This window comes from Malania oleifera, chromosome 10 (assembly GCF_029873635.1).
Source record: "Malania oleifera isolate guangnan ecotype guangnan chromosome 10, ASM2987363v1, whole genome shotgun sequence".
NCBI lineage: Eukaryota > Viridiplantae > Streptophyta > Magnoliopsida > Santalales > Ximeniaceae > Malania > Malania oleifera.
Genome location: NC_080426.1, coordinates 14,017,532 through 14,041,592, shown reverse-complemented (window position 1 = coordinate 14,041,592; position 24,061 = coordinate 14,017,532). Strand labels below are relative to the sequence as shown.

The window sequence follows — 24,061 nt, the reverse complement described above, 5'->3', positions numbered from 1 at the left end:
CAGATTATACAGATAAGGATATATATATACAAAGAAATTTACATACATATACTGTTTTTATACGAATAGTTTTATGAACAGATATTTATATATATGTACATATACATGTATGCATATTTATTCAGAATAGTATGTGTACCACAGCTTTATACAGAATTTAGTATGCCATGTTTCCTATTACCGTAATATATAGACAGAGATACAAAGGTAGCATCAAGATGCTACAGAGGCAGTATACAGTTTTACAGTATATATAAATGATAAGAATTTGGAGGTTGTTACAATTTGGTATCAGAGCCTAGGTTGCTAGGTTCTGTAGACTCTAGAGTGCAGCGGAAAACAATACCAGAATATAGGAAAAAGATTTGAGGTTTTATTCTATGAGCTGAATACAAGACTTCGTGATTGTTTCTGTGTTTTTCCTGGGGTGATGATTTCAGGAAAACCATAGTAAACTGTCGACGAGTCATGTGTTTAGGTTGTAGGAGTGGATTTTGGGATTAGGTACAGGAGAGATAGTTAATAGAGTTTTTGGAATTTTAGTTGAATAAGTTGAGTCTATAGGGAGATAAAATTTTGAAACAGTGTTCTATGTGTTTGCAGGATGGACGCAGGGGACAATAGTGCTCACGCCAGTGGGAATGATGGAGCAAGTCCTTCTGGTGCAGTTGGTGGGGATTCAGATGCTGGGCTACGCAGTGTAGCTCAGCAAGTTATGGCTGAGATAGCGCGGAACTCTAGAGAGCAGGGAGGTCCATCCTCAGCTCAGGGATGTATCATAGAGAAATTTATGAAGATGAATCCGCCAGCTTTCTTTGGAGCGACTGATCCTACAGTTGCGGAGAACTGGGTGCAGGAAATAGAAAAGATTCTGACAGTACTTCACTGCACTGACGAGTAGAGAGTTATGTACGCTACATATAGACTGGCAGGGGAGGCTGAGAGGTGGTGAACAACCACCAGGTTGTTGGAGGAGCAGAGAGCTATACCAGTGCAGATGACTTGGGCCCAATTCAGGGACATGTTCTTTGATCGATATTACCTTGCTTCGGTTAGAGATGCTCGAGTGCAGGAGTTTCTGAGTCTGTCCCAAGGGTCGTTGATTGTCCCACAGTATGCGGCGAGGTTTATTAAGCTATCTTGCTTCTGCCCTTATATTGTCTCAGATGAAACAAAAAAGGCTAGAATGTTTGAGAGGAATTTGAGGCGGGATATTTACAGGCAGGTGGTGGTACTGAGGATCCAGGATTTCTCAGAGTTGGTTGACAGGGCCACTATCGTGGAGGAGAGTCTATCTGGAGAGACGGAGGCACAAAATTAGAAGAAGAGGGCTGCGCCCTCGAGTTATCAGGCGGGTCCCAGCCGAGGCCCTTGGAGAGGAAGTAGATCTGGTGAAGGCCAGAGACAGATGGTAGAGCACAGGGGATTTTAGAGTAGTCAGCCTCTCGCCACTTGTGCCAGGTGTGGCCGAAGACACTCAGGTGAATGTCGATTCGGGGAGAATGTTTGCTATCGCTGTGGGAGACCCGGTCACATGGCACGAGCATGTCAGATGTCGTCGAGTTATGCACAGGCTCCCAAACCATTTCGGGGTGGATATCAAGCGCCCTGCGGTGGTCAGCTAAGGAACACTGCGCCGGCAAGGGTTTATGCATTGACACCAGGAGATGCTGAGACGGATGGGGACATTGTCACAGGTACTCTTACTGCTTTATCATATAGAATGATTGTCTTGTTTGATACAGGTGCCACCCACTCTTTTATATCGGCAGGGTATGTGAAAATTACTAGAATAGAAACACAACCATTAGATATAGAATTGTCAGTGGGCACACCGATAGGATCTGTGATTAGATGCAGGAGGGTACTTCAGAATTTTCCAGTAAGTATTTAGGAGAGAGTGTTGTTAGCCGATCTTGTGGTCCTGGTAATGTAGGGGTTTGATCTGATATTGGGCATGGATTGGTTAGCCATTTATCATGCTAGCATAGATTGCCATCAGAAAGAAGTAATTTTCAGACCCCCGGGTGAACCAGAATTTAGATTTACGAGTTCACGTGTGCGTGCTTCGCCACAGCTGGTGTCGGCTATTCAAGTGAGGAGACTATTACAAGATGGCTGCCAGGGGTATGTTGCATACATAAAAGAGTTGCCAAAAGAAGAGTTGAGACAAGATAACATACCAGTAGTGAGGGAATTCCCAGATGTATTTCCAGAAGAATTGCCTGGTTTGCCGCCAGACCGAGAAATTGAGTTTACTATAGATTTGTTGTCAGGGTCCGCACCAGTATCTAAAGCACCATACCGTATGGCCCCTGTCGAGTTGAAAGAATTGAAAGATCAGCTACAAGAGTTACTGAATAAGGGTTTTATCAGGCCCAGTGTGTCGCCTTGGGGTGCGCCGGTATTGTTAGTAAAAAAGAAAGATGAAACCATGAGGTTATGCATCGATTATAGGGAGATAAACAAATTAACAGTCAAGAATAAATATCCTCTCCCTGGATCGATGATTTATTTGATCAGTTTCAGGGGACCCAGGTTTATTCTAAGATTGATCTGCGGTCAGGCTACCATCAGGTGAAAGTCAAGGCAGAGGACATTTCGAAGACTGCTGTTCGTACCCGATATAGGCATTACGAGTTCTTAGTGATGCCATTTGGGTTGACTAATGCACCAGTGGTTTTTATAGACTTGATGAATCGGGTATTCCACCGGTATTTGGACCAGTTTGTGGTTGTATTCATTGACGATATACTGGTCTACTTGAGGAGTTCTGAGGAGCATGAGCATCATTTGAGGCTGGTGTTGCAGGTATTGAGAGAAAGGAAATTATATGCAAAGTTCAAGAAATGTGAGTTTTGATTAAGGCAGGTTACTTTTCTCGGCCATATGATCTCAGAAGCAGGAATATCAGTTGATCCAAGTAAGATAGAGGTAGTGGTGAATTGGGGGAGGCCGGGAAATGTTCAGGAAGTCAGGAGTTTTCTGGGGTTGGTAGGTTATTACTGCCGCTTTGTGGAGGGTTTTTCCAGGCTATTAGGTCCATTGACACGACTTACGAGGAAAAATGTGAAATTTGAATGGACTGATGACTGTGAGCAGAGTTTTCAAGAATTAAAGTAGTGGTTAGTTTTAGCTCCAGTATTGGCTATTCCATCAGGAGAGGATGAATATGTGATATACAGTGATGCTTCTTTGAAGGGTCTTGGGTGCGTGTTGATGCAGCATGGTAGGGTTATTGCATATGCGTCTAGGCAGCTTAAAGAATATGAGAAGAATCATTCTGTCCATGATTTAGAGCTTGCTGCAATGGTGTATGCTCTTAAAATATAGAGGCATTATTTATATGGTGGAAAATGCGAGATTTTCACAGACCATAAGAGCCTGAAATATTTCTTCACTCAAAAAGAATTAAATATGAGATAAAGAAGGTGGCTAGAGCTTATTAAAGACTATGACTGCACGATTAGCTACCACCTAGGAAAAGCGAATGTAGTGGTAGATGCTTTGAGCAGGAAGTCAGGGGGATTCGTGCTGGCAGCTATGGAGATTCAGCACTCGATTTTGATGGATTTGGAGAGGCTTAGTATCAAATTGGTGGAGGAGAGTCCTCAGGAAGTTATTGCCAGCCTAGTGATTCAGCCTACACTATACAAGAGGATTAAAGCAACCCAGGGTGATGACGTAGAGTTGGCAGCAGTGATGGTTAGAGTACGTGATGGGCAGGCTGAGGAGTTCAACATATCAGATAATGGAGCTCTGCGATTTCGTACTAGGCTATGTGTGCCTGTAGATACCGAGATCAGGAGGACTATACTGGAGGAGGCTCACAGATCCCTATACACGATCCATCCCGAAAGTACTAAAATGTACAGGGATCTACGAGAGTATATCTGGTGGAGTGGAATGAAGAGGGAGATAGCTTAATTTGTTCAGTAGTGTTTGACGTGCTAGCAGGTTAAAGTTGAGCACCAGAGACCAGTAGGACAGTTGCAGCCGTTGTTTATTCCGGAGTGGAAGTGGGACCACATTTAGATGGATTTTATTATGGGGTTACCACCGATACTGCAGGGATTGAATGCAATTTGGGTAGTTGTTGATCGTTTGACGAAGACTGCTCATTTCATCCCTATTAAAATTGGTTACTCCATGGACAGACTGGCAGAGATATATGTTCTGGAGATAGTTCGTGTTCATGGAGTACCAATGTCCATAATCTCATACCGAGATCTTCGGTTTACTTCACGATTCTGGAAGAGTTTTCAGGAGGCTATGGGTACGCAGCTAGCTTTTAGCACTGCTTTCCATCCCCAAACTGATGGTCAGACGGAGAGGACCATTCAGATATTAGAAGATATGCTTCGTGCTTGTGTGCTTGATTTTGGAGGCAGTTGGATCCATAACATGCCGTTAGTGGAGTTTGCTTATAATAATAGCTATCAGGCTAGTATCGGCATGGCTCCATACGAAGCATTGTATGACAGGACATGTCGTTCTCCTCTTTTCTGGGATAAGGTAGGTGAAAGGCGAGTTTTGGGTCCAGATATAGTACAACAGACGTCCGACAAAGTCTGGTTAATTAGAGAAAGAATTAAAACAACACAGAGTCGGCAGAAAAATTATGCAGACACTCGTTGCAGAGAATTGGAATTTGATGTGGGAGATCGAGTATTTTTGAAGATAGCTCCTCTGAAGGGAGTTATGAGGTTTGGAAAGAAGGGAAAGTTGAGCCCTAGGTTTATTGGCCCTTTTGAGATACTTGAGAGAATAGGGTCAGTTGCCTACAGGCTAGCTTTGCCACCAGCTTTGGCTCGTATTCATGACGTATTTCATGTTGCCATGTTACGGAAATACGTCCCAGACCCATCCCACATCATCAGTTATGCAGAGATAGAGCTTAAAGATTCGTTGGCATATGAAGAAGTGCCAGTATAGATTTTGGACAAGAAGGTTCAGACTTTACGCACTAAAGAAATACAGTTGGTAAAAGTTTTGTGGAGGAACCACGCTATAGATGAAGCTTCTTGGGAGCTCGAGGAGCATATTAGACAGAGATACCCGCAGTTATTTCCAGAGGTATAGAGGTACTTAGGTAAAGTATAATAGTTAGATAGATTTCCTTTTTGCAGGTACATGTATAAGATTTTAGCTAGTAGATAGTTTTTAATTTTATATGTGTAATCTCCCAGAACATAATATGTAACCACGGTATTCCTCCGCTACAAGTGAGGGCAGGTAATAAAATAAGTAGACCATTTTTCCTCTACGAAATGATAGAGCGTATTGGCAGGGATACAGATAGCAAATTTCGAGGACAAAATTTTATAAGGAGGGGAGAATGTAACGACCCAGAAAAATATTGATATTCAAATATTAAGAGAAAGAGAAATGAACGCAAAAATAGAAAGGAAGCTGCCAAGTTTCGTCGATGAACACAGGGTTTCGTCGACGAAGGCTTTAAGCATTTCGTCGACGAACACAGGACTTCGTCAACGAGAAAATACCAATAGGGGTTCTAAGGCAACCTGAATTTCGTTGACGAATATAGGGCCTCGTCGACGAAATTTGTGAAGGACTCGTTGACGAACACAGGGTCTCGTCGACGAAATATATGCGCAATCCGAGAAATATCTCATTTTAAGAAGTCTCTCTCTCTCTCCTCTCTCTCCCTACGACTTTCTCTCCCTTCTCTCTTCTTTTCCGGCCCCACCAGTCGCCGGATCGACGATCCGAGGCTACCACGACGCTCCTAGTTTAATTCCCTACAAGTTTGCAGGAGCGGATCGTCAAGAAAACGAAATTGGATTTCGTCCCAAATTCTGGATAAGGTCTTTTATTGAATTTTTGGCTTTATGGTAGTTGTAAGAAATGACGTAGGCGGAAAAATAATAATATTTTGTTCTGGGATATTGTGTTTCAGGAGGTTGATCTAAGAATCCTACGGGTATAGAGCCAGATTTTTATAGGAGCTTTTTAAAGTTGAGATAAAAGAAATATGCTATGCTAGGAGTTTTTGTAATGATATTAGAGATTTTATAGATGCATAACTACACCATTTTACTATACAGAATTTTCAAAATATGAGTTTGAAACAATATTTGTTTTAGAATATAAGTTTAAATGCTTGTGTGGCTTAAGTAGATTTTTATAAGATGAAGAAATTTATACAGTTATTATAATATATCATACTATACTGAATTGAGGGACGGTGATATGTAACGCCTCAATCTTAGTGAGAGATTATATAGATTATGCAGATAAGGATACATACATATATATATATATATATATATATATATACAGAGAAATTTACATACATATACTGTTTTTATACGAGTAGTTTCATGAATAGATATTTATATATATGCACATATACATGTATGCATATTTATTCAAATCAGTATGTGTACCACAACTTTATACAGAATTTAGTATACCATGTTTTCTATTACCGTAATATACAGACAGAGATACAAAGGTAGCATCAAGATGCTACAGAGGCAGTATACAGTTTTACAATATATATATAAAATGATAAGAATTTGGAGGTCGTTACACTTTTTCTTGCATATAAAGATGAATCATGTGAGCAATTTATTAAACTTTGTAAGAGAATTCAAAATGAAAAGAGCTATAAAATTACACATATTAGAAGTGATAGGGGAACTGAATTAAAAAATGATGACATAAAAACCTATTGTGACTTAGAGGGTATATCTCATAATTTCTTTACTCCAAGGACCCCACAGCAAAACAGTGTTATAGAAAGAAAGAATAGGTTCTTGCAAGAAATGGGTTGAACAATTAATGAACATAAATTACCCAAATATTTTTGGGCCGAAGCAGTGAACACTGCTTGTTATGTAATGAACATAGTATTAATCAGACCCTCTCTTAATAAGACACCCTATGAATTATGGAATGGTCATACACCAAATATTTTGTATTTTCATGTCTTTGGTTGTAAATGCTTTGTACTTAAGGATAATGAGCACTTAGGAAAATTTGACTCTAAATCTGATGAAGGTATTTTTCTAAGTTATTTACTTAAGAGTAGAGCATACATGATATTTAATAAGAGAACATTAACTGTTATTGGATCTAATCCATTTTCCAAAAGAGACGATGAAGATGATATTGAAATTAGAAAATGATTAGATAAGCTCTCAATTGAAAATAATGTAGACAACAATTCAAAAGTAAATGATAAATCAATTGAAAATGATAAAGTTGAAAGTGAGGTTCAAGAGTTGCCTAGGGATTGAAAATTCATTAGGAACCATCCTTTAGATCAAATCATAGGTGAACCTTCATGTGGTGTAGCCACCCAGTCTTTCGTAAGAAACTTGGTTAGTATTTTTGCATTCTTATCTTAAGAAGAGCCCAAAAATATTAAGGAAACCATAGAGGATGAATCATGGATAATGTCTATGCAAGAAGAGTTAAATCAGTTTGAAAGAAGCAAAGTATGGACCCTAGTTCCTAGGCCCGACGATTGCACTATAATCAGAACTAAATGGGTTTATAGAAACAAAAAGGATGAGAATGGTGCAGTCATTAAAAACAAAGTTAGACTAGTTGCCCCGGGATATAATTAGGAAGAAGGGATAGATTTTGAGGAAACTTATGCTCTCGTAGCTAAAATGGAAGTCATTCGTATGTTACTTGCTTATGCTGCTTTTAAGAACTTTAAATTGTACCAAATGGATGTCAAAATCGCTTTCTTAAATGGTTATATAAATGAAGAAGTATATGTAGAACAATCGCCAGAGTTTGAAAATCATAAATATCCTAATCATGTTTACCGGTTGTCTAAAGTTTTGTAAGGATTGAAACAAACTTTGTAAGGATTGACACTATAATTTTCATCAAATCTAAAAATGATCATATGCTCCTTGTTCAAATATATGTAAATGATATTATCTTCGGAGCAACTAATGATGAATTGTGTAATGAGTTTGTCAAATGCATGCATAGTGAATTTGAAATGAGCATGATGGGTGAATTGAGTTTCTTCCTAGGGCTCTAAATTAAACAAGCTAAACATGGAACCTTTATATGTCAATCTAAATATGTTAGGGACTTAAGAAATTTAATATGGAAGATGGTAAAATTCTGGGAACTCCTATGAGTTCTTCCACAAAACTTGATAAAGATGAGTAAGACATCCCCGTTGATGTGAAACTTTATCATGGCATGATTGGTAGTCTCCTGTACCTTACAGCTAGTCGACCTGATATCATGTTTAGTGTGTGTGTATATGTGCTAGGTTTCAGGTCACTCCTAAGGAGTCTCATTTGTTAGCTGTTAAGAGAATACTTAGGTACTTAGTTGGGATTATTGAATTAGGTTTGTGGTACTCTAAGCATACGTCATTCCATATTGTTAGCTACACGGATGCTAACTTTGCCGGTAGTAAAGTAGATCGAAAGAGTACTAGTGGCACTTGTCATTATTTAGGACAATCTCTGGTTTCTTGGTTCTTTAAGAAATAGAAATTAGTTGCCTTATCCATAGCCGAAACTGAATATATTGCTGCTGGAAGTTGTTGTGCTCAAACGCTGTATATGAAGCAACAACTTATGGATTTTGGGTTGCACTATGATACGGTTCCAATTAAATGTGATAATACTAGTGCAATCAATATTTCAAAGAATCCAATTGCAATCAATATTTCAAAGAATCCAATCTCACGTTTACGAATCAAACATATTGAGATTAGACACCATTTTATTCGTGATCATGTGCTGAAAGGGGATGTGACTCTTAAGTTTGTATGCACTAATGAACAGTGGGCTGTCATTTTAACAAAACCTCTTCAGGAGGATAGGTTTATACAGATTAGACGTGAGTTAGGTCTAATGCATAGTAGAGAGGTCACTTAGAAATATGATTGAGTGCATAATCTTAGGGGGAGCTACTCATCTTAGAAAACTAAGGCTCTGAAAATTTAAATCTATCATGTTATATTTCATACTTTATAAGATTCTCTTTGTTATTTATTGTGCATTGTATGATTATTTTATTGTTTTGAATGCTAAAATTCATATTTTTTGATATGCTAGACTGTTTGAGTTCATTGATGTAGAGTATTGTAAGATATATTGTTGCTATCAAATATATATATATATATTAGAAATGCTCCATTTTCAAAAGGCATGTTGCCAAAATTTCTAAAATTCCGTTTTTTTGGCTATTGCCAAAAGAGGGAGAAGTAAGCAAAACTGGGTAATTGGGCAAATGCTTGAACTTTAAATTTACATTATGCATATTTTCAATGGGAGCCTTTCTTGGCTGTACCTACTTTTGTATAAAGTATTTGTCATCATCAAAAAATGGGGGATTATTAACCTTATAGGTCATATCCCGTTTTGATTATGACAAATACCTTGGTATTTAAAGTTTGCCCTGAGTTTGCATGCAAGATCAATTGGCAGTATCATATGGTGCACATGGACTTGAAGGGAAATGAAGACACAAAGTATTTATTGTTGTAATTTATATTTCAATTAATTCGAGTTGGATTATTAATTATTCAAGGACTGTAATAATTTATGCATGTCATGCATGCTAGGAACTACAAGCTCAAAATGACCTTGGATAGACCCTAGGTCCCTGCACGTAACAATTTAAATTTCCTTTATGCATATTTTCAGGGGGAGCCTTTCTTGATTGTACCACTTTTGCATAAAGTATTTGTCATCTTAAAAAAGGGGGAGATTGTTGACCTTATAGATCATATTCCGTTTTCATTATGACAAATACCTTAGTATTTAACGTTTGCCCTGAGCTTGTGTACATAATCAATTGGCAGTATCATATGGTGCACATTGACTTGAAGGGAAATGAAGACCCAAAGTGTTTATTGTTGTAATTTATATTTCAATTCATTCGAGTTGGATTATTAATTATTCATGGACTATAATAATTGATGCATGTCATGCATGGTAGGAACTACAAGCTCAAAATGACATTAGATAGTCCCTAGAGCCTTGCACGTAACAATACTCAAAATCAGGACCAAAATCTTAAGTGTAAACGAGTTTCAGTCGACCGAATTCAGTGCGTTATAAACGCCTCGATTGACTGAACTGGCCAAAATTCAACTTGTTGACTTCGTTTGGTCGACTATATCTTTTTGAACATGTCTTCCTCAGTCGACCAAACTCGCTCGTGTCTGACACCCAACAGTTCAGCCTACTGAACTTCCAAGTTCATTTATGATTGAGTCGACTGAATCAGATGAATAGCAGACCGAACTCAAATACAGCCGACCGAACCTCAAAGGATTCGTAAATCGCCCTGATTCAGTCGACTATATTCTGTAGTTCAAAAGTGGTTCAGTCGACCGAACTTATAAATATAGTCGACCAAAACTCTCGGGTTATTATATTTTTAATTATGGTAACACGAGATTATTAAGGTTAAATTGGTTTAAAACAAATTTAATAATCCCCTTTGTATCCCAATGGTTATTTTTTTGGGTGAAGCTATATATATGTGTTCATTTGCAAAGATTAACATCTGATTAGCAATTTGATTAAGAAAAATTTTCTCTGAAATATTGAGAGCATTTTCTTCGCATATAAGCCATATACTCTTCCCTTGGTCATCCTATTGCAAAATATTTTTGAGTGAGAGTATTCTAAGTGATCCTACAAGTCTTACCGTTGCTTAAACTCTCATACTTGCAAATTGCTTGTTGATTTTTTTATTGAGAGTTAAGCCCAAAAATTTTCCCCCTTGAGGTAATCAATATTCATTTTGTGGGGAAATCTTTTTATTAGCTTGTGAGTCTTTGCATTTTTTATTGCAAGACTTTTAGGCTTGTCTTGTGCTTCGTAGAAAACTTTTTAACAAGCTTGCTTTGAAAATATTTCTTGTGCTCAATCTTGTGAAAATCATTTTGAGATATTTTTTATTATATTCTTGAAAATTTTTGAAACCCTATTTGTGATTGATATATATTAATATATTGTTTCAAAGATAGATTGATAATACACTCTCACATTTCATTGATTATTGACATTACCTATAGTGTTATTTCACATATTTGCACCGAGCTTCTAGTTCTTATCTATTTGTTGTGCATTGGTTATACTGGTATAAATCTACTTGTTGGAGAAGTACATATTTTATATACGAAATTTATATTGTGAATCTATTGTATTTCAAGCGTGGCATTAGAGGGTGATAATCCAACCCAGAAGGATTGTTTATAAATGTTGAGGTCAGTCTTGAGAATTTGACATAGTTGTATTTGGTGTTGTTCCACTCGTTAAGTGAGTCGTGGTAGAATCCTCTAACTTGTGAGTTAAGGCGGGGATGTAGGCATATTTGCCAAACCTCAATAACACATCTGGCGTCATCTTGCTTTACTGTGCATGCTTGATTAATTTATTTGGACGATTTAATTAGAGCTATATTTATCAATTTATTTTATATTTGCTCTAAATTGACCCTAAGATTGTGAAATACTACTGCTGGATAATTGACATAGGAGAGAAAATTTTCAAAAATCCAATTCACCTTATTCTTGAGATTACACTAAAGTCAACACCATCTCATAACCCTTCTCCCCCTCTTTCATGGTTCCAACTTGAACCTCTCATTAAAGTTTCTCTATTCGTCGGGACGTTCTTTATGTAGTAAAATATTTAAGTTGCATCCATTTGTTTAGAAATGAAAATAATAAAGATATATACTTATTAATTTTGAAACTATTGTAATTAAAATATCCTAGCAAAATTTATTTTTATTTGATGATTGGATTTATTTATTTTTTTTTAATTTTCTTTACTTTTTTTTTTCTCAAACAATCTTATTCAAAGTGGACTATTCACATTCTCTCTCTTTTTGTTTTTTTTTCTTTGGTAGTTGTTAAGGCCCTTTGGAATTTAGAAAATATTAGGGAAAGAAAAGAAAAATATAATTCTCACTTTTATATTTGGTTATCAAGAAAAATGAAAAAGAAAATAAAAAATATATCAAATCTATAAAAAAAAATATTTAATTTTACACATCATTAATATTTTATTTTATTTAAAAAAAAATTTTAATCATTTTAAAATAAATTTTCATTTTTTATAGTTTTTAATATAGAAGGAAAATATAACTGAAAATAAATTTTCTTTCTTCTCTCTCTCCCCCTCCCCCTCCCCCTCCCCCGGTGCCCTCTTTTCTCATATAAAATCCTTAATCCTAATGATCCGGTGTGAAAGGAATCACAGGTCATTGTATGCTCCATTTTACTGTTGCTTTAAAACCATCAGAGTCTACAGATCGACCAAGTTGTTGCCACCATGAAAGTCTCATGTATGTCAAACCATTAAGTGTCCCAGAAAACAAATTATTTACGCATTGACTAATTAAATATCACTTTTACTTCAAAACAATGCCCTTTTTTTTTTTTTTTTGGTAAAAGAGGGTGAGACCTCCTAACTTTATAAGAAAACCCCTCACTTATGGCAGAGGAAAACCGTGGTTACAATTTTGAGACTTTAGGACAACAAAAGCAAATTCCAAAACCCTAAAATTAACTTAACCAACATAAATCAAACCAAAAAACCAAATACCAACAACCAAAAAAACTAAGAAACTAAACGACTAAAAGTATAATAACACAAAACATCATGAATGCAAAGAAGGAAAACCCAACAAGTCCAATCGAATCATTTTCCGAAAAAATAAACATATATGAATTCCATAATATAATATTAAGTGTTCTGTTTCATAATTCAAGGCCTTAAGCATTTGTCTGTTCAAGTGTTCTGTTGCCCTTTTAAAAATAAGGAACGAGCAGAGATAGAATCAGATACATTCCCCAAATGCCTTTTTGAATATTTCTTAATGTCCTGGCTACACACGAAAGGTGAGAAGCAAATGATTCCGGAAGAAATTAAAGAACTTGGAAATCATATAAGATCCATTCCTTCTCTTTCAAAACAAGGAAGATAAATATAGCCCATCAACAATAAATTGTAGTTTGGGCCGTGGATCAACACTAGGCAAACCAAAACCAGCGCTTATTTAATATGCTGTGAAATCATATTCATACCTCACTCCTCATGTCTTCCTTGCTAAGCAAACCACTAGCTACCTGTAAAACAAACGCTCCCCCATACCCATTTGATAATCAGATGCAGGGTGTTCTCCTGCCTACTTGGATTTCGCCCTCTCAACCCACTCCCTCTGAACTTCGCATCTCACTCCCCTCTCAGCCTCACCGTCTCATCTCTCCATAAAACCCACTCTTCCTCCCTCTCCAATCCAACAAAAAACACCCCTCCTCTCCTAGCTCTCAAACCACCAGCCGGCCCACAAGATGCAACACTACAGAAATATGGCAAACCCCCACCTCCTCTCCTCATTTTCAATCCTGCTGCTGGCCCTTCTCCATTCCTCTACAACCCCCGCACAGTCGCAGGCTCCGTCTCCAGCACCTGTTGTGTCTTCCCCACCTCCCCTGGCACCCCTGGCTCCGGCACCTCTGTCACTAGTGCCCATCTCCCCCGTACCCTCCTCAGACTCCACAAACATCACTGCAATTCTTGAGAAAGCTGGCACATTTAACTCCCTGATCCGGATACTTAAAACAACCCAAGTTGACGACCGAATATCCACTTTGCTCAGCGACTCGAGCAACGGCCTCACACTATTTGCACCCACTGATAAAGCTTTCTCCAACCTCAAAACTGGCCTTCTGAACTCTCTCACTGACCAACAGCAGGTTCAGCTTGTGCTATACCACATCCTCACTTCTTATTTCCCTCCCTCACAGTTTGAAGCTGCCAGCAACCCACTAAACACCCAGGCAGGCGACACTGCCAATGGTGAGTACCCTCTCAATGTCTCGACAGCGAGCAAACAGGTGAGCCTACGGACAGGGCTTGTGAACACCACAGTGGCAAAAACAATATATACAGATGGGCAGCTGGCTGTGTACCAGGTGGACGACGTGCTTCTTCCCATGCGTATCTTTACTCCTTTACCCCCTGCTCCTGCACCATCCAAGCACAAGAAGCCAGTAGGTGGCGCTTCAGGTTCTGCTGATGGAAGTCTAGCTGAACGTTCTGAAGCAGGGGCAGCGACCTGGCATTTTCTGGTTTGGTTAGGAGGCGCATTACTGCTTGCTGCAATTTCGTTATGATGAGGAAACGAGGAAGGTGGTTAAGTACTTGGTTTTTGAAGCATCAGTGGTGGCATTGAATTTCAGGGGGTAAAATTAAATGGATTGTGATTATCCATTGTAATGTACTTAAAAGTCTTTGTTTTTGTGTGTTTTCCTTACTCAATGAGAAACAAAAATATCAAAGCTTTTGTCATCTTATTGTTTTTCCTTCAGAAAAATAATGGCAACAGCTTCTCATCTAAATTACACTTGAAACAAAACATTGCTTCACATACTCATCAATTTGTTTATATAATTGTTCCATGCTCTTCTTGATTTACAATGCAAGTTAAACCAACACATTGGTTGATTTGGACAACCAGCTCAAGAATATGCATACCATTTCTGTAAACTAATATTTAATTTGAAATCCCCAACTGCAAGGGCCATCAGGGCAGGGGCAGCCAGGCAAAGGATGTCCCAGAGCAAGCCCATACAGAAATAACTGGTCTTCGTTCTCTATTAATTTGCTAATAAAAGAGAAACCTATACCCACCAGGTACAGGAACACGAGCTGAGAAGCCTATTTCCAACACCATTGTCTATCAAAAATCAACACCACGTGCACCACCTAACAAATTCAAAGTGGAAGTATTAACCTGTCTCTCCTACCACACTGGAGGTATGTATTCAGTCATTTGAAAAACCATGACTATATCATTCTCTATTCTCAGTGCATCTGATATTGAGATGGGGAAACGACTCCATCATGTCAGCAAGCGCCAACTGTTAGTGTTTTCATGTGAAACATTTGATTTTTGTGCCTTCAATTTCTATATCCAAATGGGGCATTTGTTGCAGAAGTTCCGATGTTTAGCTGCAGTGTTGTTCTATGGTGCCTTGTATAATATGTTATTGTCAAAGATATATTGTATTTAATTTCATTTCAGCATGTTGGGTACATGGATTTCAGGGGATTAAAAATAAATGGGTTGCGTTAAGTATTGTAATGATTTTCATTATTTTGTTTACATGTGCTTCCATAACATGTTTGGTAATGAGAAACATGAGGCCAACCAGGCTAAGGCTTTTTTGTCACTTTAAGCTGTTTATTTTATTTTATTTTATTTTATTTTTTTGGGCTCTTTGAAAAGAAAATATTAGCCCCCATTGGATAGAAGCTAGCATGGCTGTATTGTACACCATGTTGATGCTGTTGCTTTATTGTCTGTATATGATTTGTGCAAATTGGCTCTGCTCTAATTGTCTGTCAATGAATTGAGTAAGGTTTTGTTTCATTTTCAAAGCGACCAGCTTAGCATTATGAGCAGTGTTCCTTTGGATATTGTGCAGGTATATTGATCGTAATCCCTAATACTTGAACGGAGATTGCTCAAACTTGGTCTGGTATTTAAAATACCTAAAACAAACCATTGGAGCAACGAAAAAAGAAGTCAACTTATATGAATTCTTAGCAAGAAATAAATACTATAGACTTCATCTTTAAAAGGAATTTCATTCATACGGATGCTTGAAAAACAGTTGATTTTTAACTTTTAAAATTATGATAAACTATTAAACTTTATTTCTAAGAAACTGAAATCATCAATGCTACTTTTTGACTCAAAGCCACTACCAAAACTTGAAGTCAAATTAAAAAGGAGGAGCTAATTTAATAAGTAGATTTTAGGTTTTTTTAGGGTTCCGGACCTTGTAAAGCTCATGTGCAACATGCTACTTTTGACAGTTAAATAGCTCATGATGGCTTCCACAAGATTTCTCTAGGTATTTTGGTGGCGTGCTCGCTAATTATAAGTAATGAAGAACCGTCACTAAAAAGTTAATGAGAAACATCAGTAGCATGTCATTTTTGCTGCTGCTTATCACAGTACATCACATCAGTGTTTTTCCATTTGCACAAATATGTCAATAAAACAGAGCATCAGATTTCTTGGAAAGTGTAAATATGGAGAGTTTCTTCAAAATCTATTTTCTTTACAGAATAACTTCCAGAGATGCTTTTAAATTTAAAAGGTACAGTTGAAACTACAAATGAAATTTAATATAATTTTTTCCCAAATCAAGAGTAGTTTTTGCTTCCAAGGGTGCTTTTGATTTGAACGTTAGATCTGTAAACAATGCATATCGAGGATTTTCCTAATTGAATTTAAACAGCTGGAAAGGCATCATATATTCAGAAAGTATCACTGTCTACAAATTTCAAGTTGAGATATGCTCCTTACCCCTCTTTCTGGTGCCCTTTGTAATGTGCATTAGTTGTCATCTCTGATGCTGCTGCTCTCCACGACACTAGGCATTTTCGCAATAGAGAGCTGCAATCCATCCAAATTCCAATCCTAGTTTTTGGCAATTATGAGGCAAGTAGATGCAACAGCTGCAGCCAACAATTCCCAATTTGTGACAAATTTGTTAAAACAGAAGATTATAACTACTGAAATTATCCAAAGACTTGTGTATTATCCGAATGAAAGCAATGAAATCAATTAAACTGTTGGGCTACTATAGAATTGAAGGACAAAGTGAAAAGTAATTATAAACATACATTTTAAAGAATTGACAAGTAATTACGTGTAGACATTCCCAAAGGCATGTCCACTATTAATGTAAATAAAACAATTCATTATATTTCAGTAACACAAAAACCTCTCCTTCAAATGAGCTGGGACAAGTCAGACAATCAAAAAAGCCATGGCTCCATCCACTAAATTTCCCTCCCTCTAGTCCTTCAATTCAAATCAAAAGTGGAAAAGTAATTAACAAAATAAAAAATTGTGTTCCATTTAAGTTTGCATGCTGTTTTTAAGTAGAAATCATAAGAAATACTATGTTAAATAGAAGTGGCAAAACTCAAATGAAATAATAAAACTCACCTTCGAATTGATACACATTAATTTCAACATGCATTGCGTAATACCAGCAGTCACACACAGAAACTCAACCAATTTCAACTGACAATCATACATTTCAATGACAAAACCAAAAAGGGGCAAGGAAGAAAGCTTGGAATAAGGGCCAGAGACGGAGAAAAGAAAAAACATAGGGGACAAGAACAAGTGAACGATGGGGTTCAAGCGTCAAAGAGAACAATACGGACAGCAGCAAGACAATCTTCATTTCAATTTAGAACCACTGAAATTCATATAAGCATTACTCAAAAAGGAAAAATTATTATGATAATTTTTACAGTATATATACATACATATATATATATATATATATATATATATACACATACATATGATGTGGTAAAAAATTGCACAATTAAACGTCAATTTACTCAATTTTCTCATTAATCAAACTGGAAGTGTGTGGAGGCTCTTTAAACTGGGGATACACTAGGTATGCGCAGAGGGGGAAAAAAAATGCATCCTTTGTCTGTTTACCCTTCTATTAACAACATCAGATATTATAAAATCTTTTTTTGGAAAGGTGGGAGGGGGGGAGAGGAGGTTGAGAGAGAGATAATATCGGCAAGGATGCTGGCGCCTTGGTTCATTTTTCAAGAGAACTAGCCAGCCACCAAACTTAACTAAGAGTAATGAAAGCTCCACATGATTAATTTGGGTATGTTGGAGTGATCCATGCCACACTGAATAAGATCAATTTTCAATTTTGGGGATCCACATTTGAGTTTCACCAGCAGAGCTATAATATACTCTTATCTCTTCAAAATTTAAAGATCCCTTGACCTTATAATTCAAGTGCAATCAACGCTTATTTAAATAAGAGAATTTTGCTAACACTGAAAATAGTAAGCTAAAAATAAAATTATCCCAGGTAAATAATTTTTCAGGAATAAAAATGAAGCAAAATAAAAATGAACAAGAATATAAGCAAGGGAAGCAACAGTGCCCTAATTTTGCACATCAATCAGAACCTCCCACCACAAACACTCAGTAATATGACATACTGTGATATCATACCTTAAAGGCTAAAAGCACTTTCCTGTCTTCCTCCCATGCTAAGCAAACAAGTAGCTGTAACCCCATCCCTCTGTCTCTCTCTCACACTTCAAATGAAGATCAGACCTATATCCAAGTTGTTTTCTTGAAAACTTGGATTTCACCCTCTCAACCCATTCACTCCCACTTCCCACCTCACCACCTCTATATAATGCTCTGCCCTTCAACCACCATAGAATCATCAACAAAAGCCACTTGATCTCCTTTACCTCTCTAAGGACAAAGTTAAGCCTGCCAGAAAACCCCACAGAGACTGCAAAGATGAAGAGCAACCTTCTCTCCTCACTTTCACTCCCACTTCTTGTAATAATCCTCCTCAATTACATTGCAACTGAGTCTCAGGCTCTATCACTGGCAACAGCAGGTGACAGAAACATTACTGCAATCCTTGAAAAAGCTGGTCCATTTAGCAACCTAATCCGGCTACTCAAGGCCACCCAAATGGATGACAGGATCAACACACAGCTCAACAAGTCAAACCAGGGTTTGACAATATTTGCACCCTCCGATGACGGCTTTTCTGGCCTTGCAACTGGCACTCTAAACTCCCTGACATACCAGCAGCAGGTCCAGCTGGCACAGTTCCACGTACTCACCTCATACATCTCTTCCACACAGTTCCAAACTGCGACCAATCCTCTTCACACGGAGGCTGGTGATAGTACTGATGGGCAGTTTCCCTTGAATATCACCACATCCAATGGTCAAGTAAACCTTACTTCAGGGGTTGTTAACGCCACAGTGGGTAACTCTGTGTACACTGATGGCCACCTTGCTGTGTACCAAGTGGACCATGTGCTGCTTCCACAGCAGATTTTTGCTGTTGCAGCCCCTGCCCCAGCCCCTGCTCCTGTTCCTGCTCTGGCTCCTGCACCATCCAAGCACAAGAAGGAGAAGGCAAAGGCAAAGGCAAAGGCATCTTCCCCTTCAGGACTATTATCGTCTCCCCCTCCAAAACAAAGCACTCCGTCAGTTTCTTCAAGTAACCCTTCAGTTGAAGCTTCTGGTGCAGTGCCTTTGGGCTGGAATTCAATCATTTGGTTTGGAGGTGCACTGCTTGCAGCATTTTCCATGTGGTGAGAAAATGATGATAGTGGCGGCGTTTGATGCTCCAATGTTGCTGGTGTGGACTTATTGTGAATTATACAGCCGATGCATTAAAAAGAGTTCCCTTTCCATGTCTGTGTGTGTTTAAAGGAGATGTTTGGTAATGATCGAATATATATAATTTTTTTCTTTAATTTTTTAACATAATGGTATTTCTGTGCACGAATTAGTTGGTTAGCTAAACTATCCTGAAAATGTCAACTTCATCAATTGGAAAATAAAAGGTATTTACAAATTGTATACAATCATCGTGCGTGATGTTTTCAAATTCTAAGCTTCACTCCGATGTTAGAGAGTTTCACAAGGAAAAATCAGCTCACAGGGCACATAGTACTTCTAAAGTAAAACAATGTTCAACTTTATTTCACCCTCAACATTAATGCTTTGATTAAATGTGCTGCTGCTCCCAATCAAAGAATTGTTTGAGTCATCACCCTAGCCTTCAAATGTAGTTCTTCTCATTAATCTAATTAATTTCACCCTTCCTCCCTTCTGACACCTTCACTTTTTTGTCTTCTATTCGGTGACCAAGAAGCTGACAGGTAGAATTTAGAATCATTTTGCAATTTTTTTAATTTATTTTTGTTCTCTCCCCCTACAATGGCTACCTAATGGTAAAATAAAAATCCAAACTGGATTGTAAGCTTAGCAAAGCTGCAACTTGATTAATAGGTGAACTGTCATCCCCTTTCCTTGTACTCGCACCTTCATTAGTCTGAATCCCCCCATCTCCTGGGCCCTAGCACATGGTTCCTATGTTGAGGCATTTAATTTATTAGTATCTATCATCGTTCGTGCAACTTGTTTGATCAAAATTCTCCTAAATACATTAAAAGAGGCACTTTTACTTGTGCAGTTTTATGTCTTTGTTTCCCTTGTTTGATCATCTTTAGAGAACAAAAAACTTCATTTGATCATTTTCTGCAGTACCCTCAGGAAGGATCAACAGTGGTGACAGTGTTGCCATCTCTCTTATATTCTGTTATTCATCGCACCAAGATTCATCATCACAGAGTAAGCCACATGCTTTCCAACCTTTTTGGCACAAACATGAGCCACATTTACCTTAGATGTCAACATAAAGAAACCATAAACAAAGATTGCATATGAATTCAAATTCTTAATGTCCCAAACATGGGAATTTCTCTGCTCTTGGCAGAGATCTCATTAAAGATGCCTGTTCCACAGTTAATTTACAGAGGTTCGTCTAAATAAACTCTCTCTAATGGTGTTACCAAAATGGCAAAAACTCCCTGATGTGACCTCCTGGTTGCACCGGATCTGGTCCCTCAAGGATCAACTAGTGCTAGTTTAAACTAAACTACATGGGGAGTTCAACAAACATGAAACATAGACCATGGCTCTTAATTTACAGTGAAATTAATCAGGATGGACACTAATATTCCACTAATCCAACAAACATTACTGTGTTTAAATAATCAGTACAGCCATCATGGCATCATATATAGAGGTGCCTAGTATGTTGCAAAGGGAGACAAACTGGATAAAACATGCCTTGTTTCCATTTTGTATGTCGTCTACTTGTCCTTAAGGTCCAGTTTTTGCTTTGGGGATGAAATTCATATAGGAATAGCATAAGACACTGGCAAAAAATAAAAGGAATGGACAAGGTGGGGGCAGTGTTTCCTTTGTCACTTGTTAGATCAATTTTGAGAAGCCACTATTGGGTTTAACAGTTTCACCGCCGAAACTGTAATTCTAGATGTATGTCTTTAAATTTAGAAATCTCTTACCCTGACAACTCATATGTGCCAACTCTCATTAAGGAGGAAAATTGTCCCACATATAGTTGCTGATTACCTTCAAAAGTTCAGCTAGAAATTGTCTCAAGCAAACTAGTTTTTCAGGAACAAAAATCAAGAGAAAAAACTATTGAGAAAAGATAAGCACAAGCAAAGCCATAATGTTTGAGGTTTAACTTATCAATTAGTGACTCCTTACCACAAACAATGAATCATGGGAGTTAATATGAAACCATAACACTTCACTTTCCTGCCTATCTACCTTGCCTAGCAAGCCAGCATCTGTAATCCCATTTCATCAATCATTTCCACATCCACATCAAATGAAAGATCAAAGTCATCAGACACAAGGTTCACCTGCCAACCTGGATTTCACACTCCCAGCCCACCTAATCTCATTTCCTACCTCACATCTCCATGAGCTCTATAAAATCCTCTCTCTCCTGTACCATCAGGCACACACATCAAAAGCTACTCTGCCTTCACCTCTCAAAGCCCAAGTAAAATCACATTGAACACTACACTAACAAAAGACATGGAAAACCACCTGTTCTCCACTTCTTCATTGATATTGATCACCACTCTCTACCTCTCAACAACCCAGGCTCAGTCTCAGGCTCCATCCCCAGCACCTGTATTTTCAGCACCTCCAACTCCATTGCCCCCAACTCCAGCACCCCTGGCTCCATCACCTCTGTCTGTAACACCTCTGTCTCCAGCACCACCAGGCCCGACAAATATTGTAGCAATCCTCAATAAATCTGGCATGTTTTCTGCCCTAATCCGACTACTCAAAACTACACAAGTGGATGATCGAATTACGTCACTGCTCAGTGACTCAAAAGGAGGCCTTACACTGTTTGCACCAACTGACAAAGCCTTTGCCAACCTCAAATCTGGCACTCTAAACTCCCTCGATGATCGGCAACAGGTCCAGCTGATCTTATACCATATACTAACTTCATATGTTCCTATCTCCCAGTTTGAAGCTGCTAGCAACCCACTTCACACACAGGCAGGTGACACTGCCAATGGCGAGTATCCTCTCAATGTCACCACTGCTGGCAATCAGATCACCCTAATGACAGGCCTTGTTAACACAAAGGTAACTAAGACAGTTTATACAGATGGCCAACTTGCTGTGTACCAGGTGGATGATGTGCTTCTTCCAATCCGTATCTTTGCCCCATTACCACCTGCTCCTGCACCATCTAAGCACAAGAAGGCAGCAGCGGAAGGTCCTTCAACTCCTTTAAGTTCTTCAGATTCTACCACGGGAGGCACTTCAGTTGTTCCTTCTGGTGCAGTGGCTTTGATCTGGCATTCATTTGTTTGGTTTGGAGGAATAGTAATAGTAGCAGTAGTTTCATTGTGATTGTGATTGTGCAACAGATGTCCTGCAACGATTTTCATTTTTTTTTTTCCCGTTTGTATTTTCAATAAGATGTTTGGTGCTGAGAAACAAGAATGTCAAGGTTTTTTTTCTCTTTTTTTGTATTTTATTTTTTAAATATCAAGGCATTTTGGTGTGCCTTCTTGCCAGTTAAACCATTCTTCAAATACCTTACCAAATTCAGAAATTGAGCCATCAACAAATTAAGTACCATGCTTCCACTATTAAAAGTCTCTTAGATGATGCTTCACTATTCATTTTTTTTTTAATTATGGCTGCTTTTAACTATTTCGGGTACTCTTTTTTTGCCCCCCAAATATAGGGTACACTGTTTTTTCCTTAGCCTTTACACACTTGTGTTTGACTGTATTTAGACTTTTTGATTTTTCTCTTTTACCTTTTTAGGTTTTGGGTGGGTGGTCCGGGTGGGCGGGTGTGGGGGGACTCTGTCAAAACCCGCTTTTATATAACACCAATTAATGATTTTTAGCTTTTCTACAATTTTACCCTCTTTCCTCACAAAATAAAATTATAGTTGCCTCCCACCCCTTCCAAATTTAACCTTTTATTTTATATTTGGGAAAATTACACAAACCTCCTCTGTGGTTTAACTCAAAATACGGAGATACCCTCTGGTTTTATTACTAACATTAAATCCGTTAGTGTTCTTCAAACCTACATTAAGGCACAAATCTCATCAATTTTTATTGAGGATATTAATTGATTTTGATTAATATTCATACAAATACAAGGTTTCCTACTTCCTCTTTAAGGCAAGCACGCCAAAAATCCAATGAAAATGCAGTCAACAGAGTGAGTCCACGAAGAGTGAGGCAACAACAAAGTCTTGTTGATGGAACCATGAGCAATTAATAGACCCACTAGTGTTGTGATCTAAGGTAATGAGGATGCACTCAAAAGGTGGTTAGGGGTTAAACAAACCTTCAAATTTTGCAAATATTAATTTAATAAATTAATATTGTAATTTAATTAATTGTTTTTGAGATTTGGTTTTTTCAGCCCCTTTTGCTAACATAAACACAGCGTGTTACATGGTTTTGGAAAGCACAAGGGGTTCTAGTAATTGTAATAAGATCACATAGTACCTCCTTGCCTTTGAGGCAAAACCACAGGTGACTCTCTCTTTATATTTTGTGTAAATTTTCGATGTGATATTTATTTCGCCCCTACAAGGCATAAACCCTTCGTCCATCACTGGTGTTGATCATACTGTTTTGGGACTGGCATTGAACCCTTCGAGGTTGCTTGGTTGGCATTAAGCAAACATCCCTCACCAAAGTGCACCACATCAACAGTTACATAGCAAATTTCTAAACAAATCAGATCAGATTATAACTTTCTGGGAGATCAAAAGGTTAGAAGATAAGTTCTTTAAACTTTGGAAATTTAAAATTTTAATCGAAGGATAATTTCTTCAAATTCACAGCTACATTTAAAACTAAAAGTAAAGTTTAAAGCAGCTTTGGAGGGTATTTTTGTTCAAAATTACTTTTTCAATCATTTGTTCATCTCTTTTCTACCCCATTTTTAGGCCAAAACAATCAATAATACATTTCTAAATAATTTGAAGAAAAACAAATATTAACATGCAAGCAACCTGGGATTGTAATTCCTCAACCAAAATAGGTGAACAGGGCTCAAGAATCAGGAAACAATTGCTCAAATAGCTTTGGATTTTAAAAGA

General features: G+C 37.8%; 4 protein-coding genes across 8 annotated transcripts in view; 3 read left to right on the top strand and 1 right to left on the bottom strand.

Annotated features, from left to right (window-relative positions):
* Positions 1 to 12,711: 12,711 nt before the first annotated feature.
* The window catches only part of LOC131165629 (uncharacterized), a 53,560-nt gene continuing 42,210 nt past the window's right edge, over positions 12,712 to 24,061 (bottom strand). Inside the window, exons 8-10 of one of the 5 annotated variants that reach the window (XR_009139616.1) lie at positions 16,354 to 16,505; positions 14,667 to 14,741; positions 12,712 to 14,132 (exon numbers count right to left, since the gene is read on the bottom strand). The gene's annotated coding sequence lies outside the window, so the exon portion shown is untranslated. Of the gene's footprint in view, positions 14,133 to 14,666; positions 14,742 to 16,252; positions 16,506 to 24,061 lie in introns of those variants that run through there. The other 4 variants (XR_009139617.1, XR_009139614.1, XR_009139615.1 and 1 more) reach the window with 4 other exon arrangements.
* On the top strand, positions 13,151 to 14,317 carry LOC131165627 (fasciclin-like arabinogalactan protein 12). Its single transcript, XM_058123574.1, has one exon. It carries the CDS (start codon positions 13,325 to 13,327, stop codon positions 14,147 to 14,149), a length of 825 nt encoding a protein of 274 aa, XP_057979557.1. The 5' UTR covers positions 13,151 to 13,324; the 3' UTR covers positions 14,150 to 14,317.
* Positions 18,355 to 19,173, top strand: LOC131166519 (fasciclin-like arabinogalactan protein 12). The gene is made up of 2 exons (XM_058125115.1): positions 18,355 to 18,974; positions 19,074 to 19,173. Exons 1-2 carry the CDS (start codon positions 18,355 to 18,357, stop codon positions 19,171 to 19,173), a joined length of 720 nt encoding a protein of 239 aa, XP_057981098.1.
* Positions 19,184 to 22,668, top strand: LOC131165626 (fasciclin-like arabinogalactan protein 12). Its single transcript, XM_058123573.1, has one exon. It carries the CDS (start codon positions 21,499 to 21,501, stop codon positions 22,336 to 22,338), a length of 840 nt encoding a protein of 279 aa, XP_057979556.1. The 5' UTR covers positions 19,184 to 21,498; the 3' UTR covers positions 22,339 to 22,668.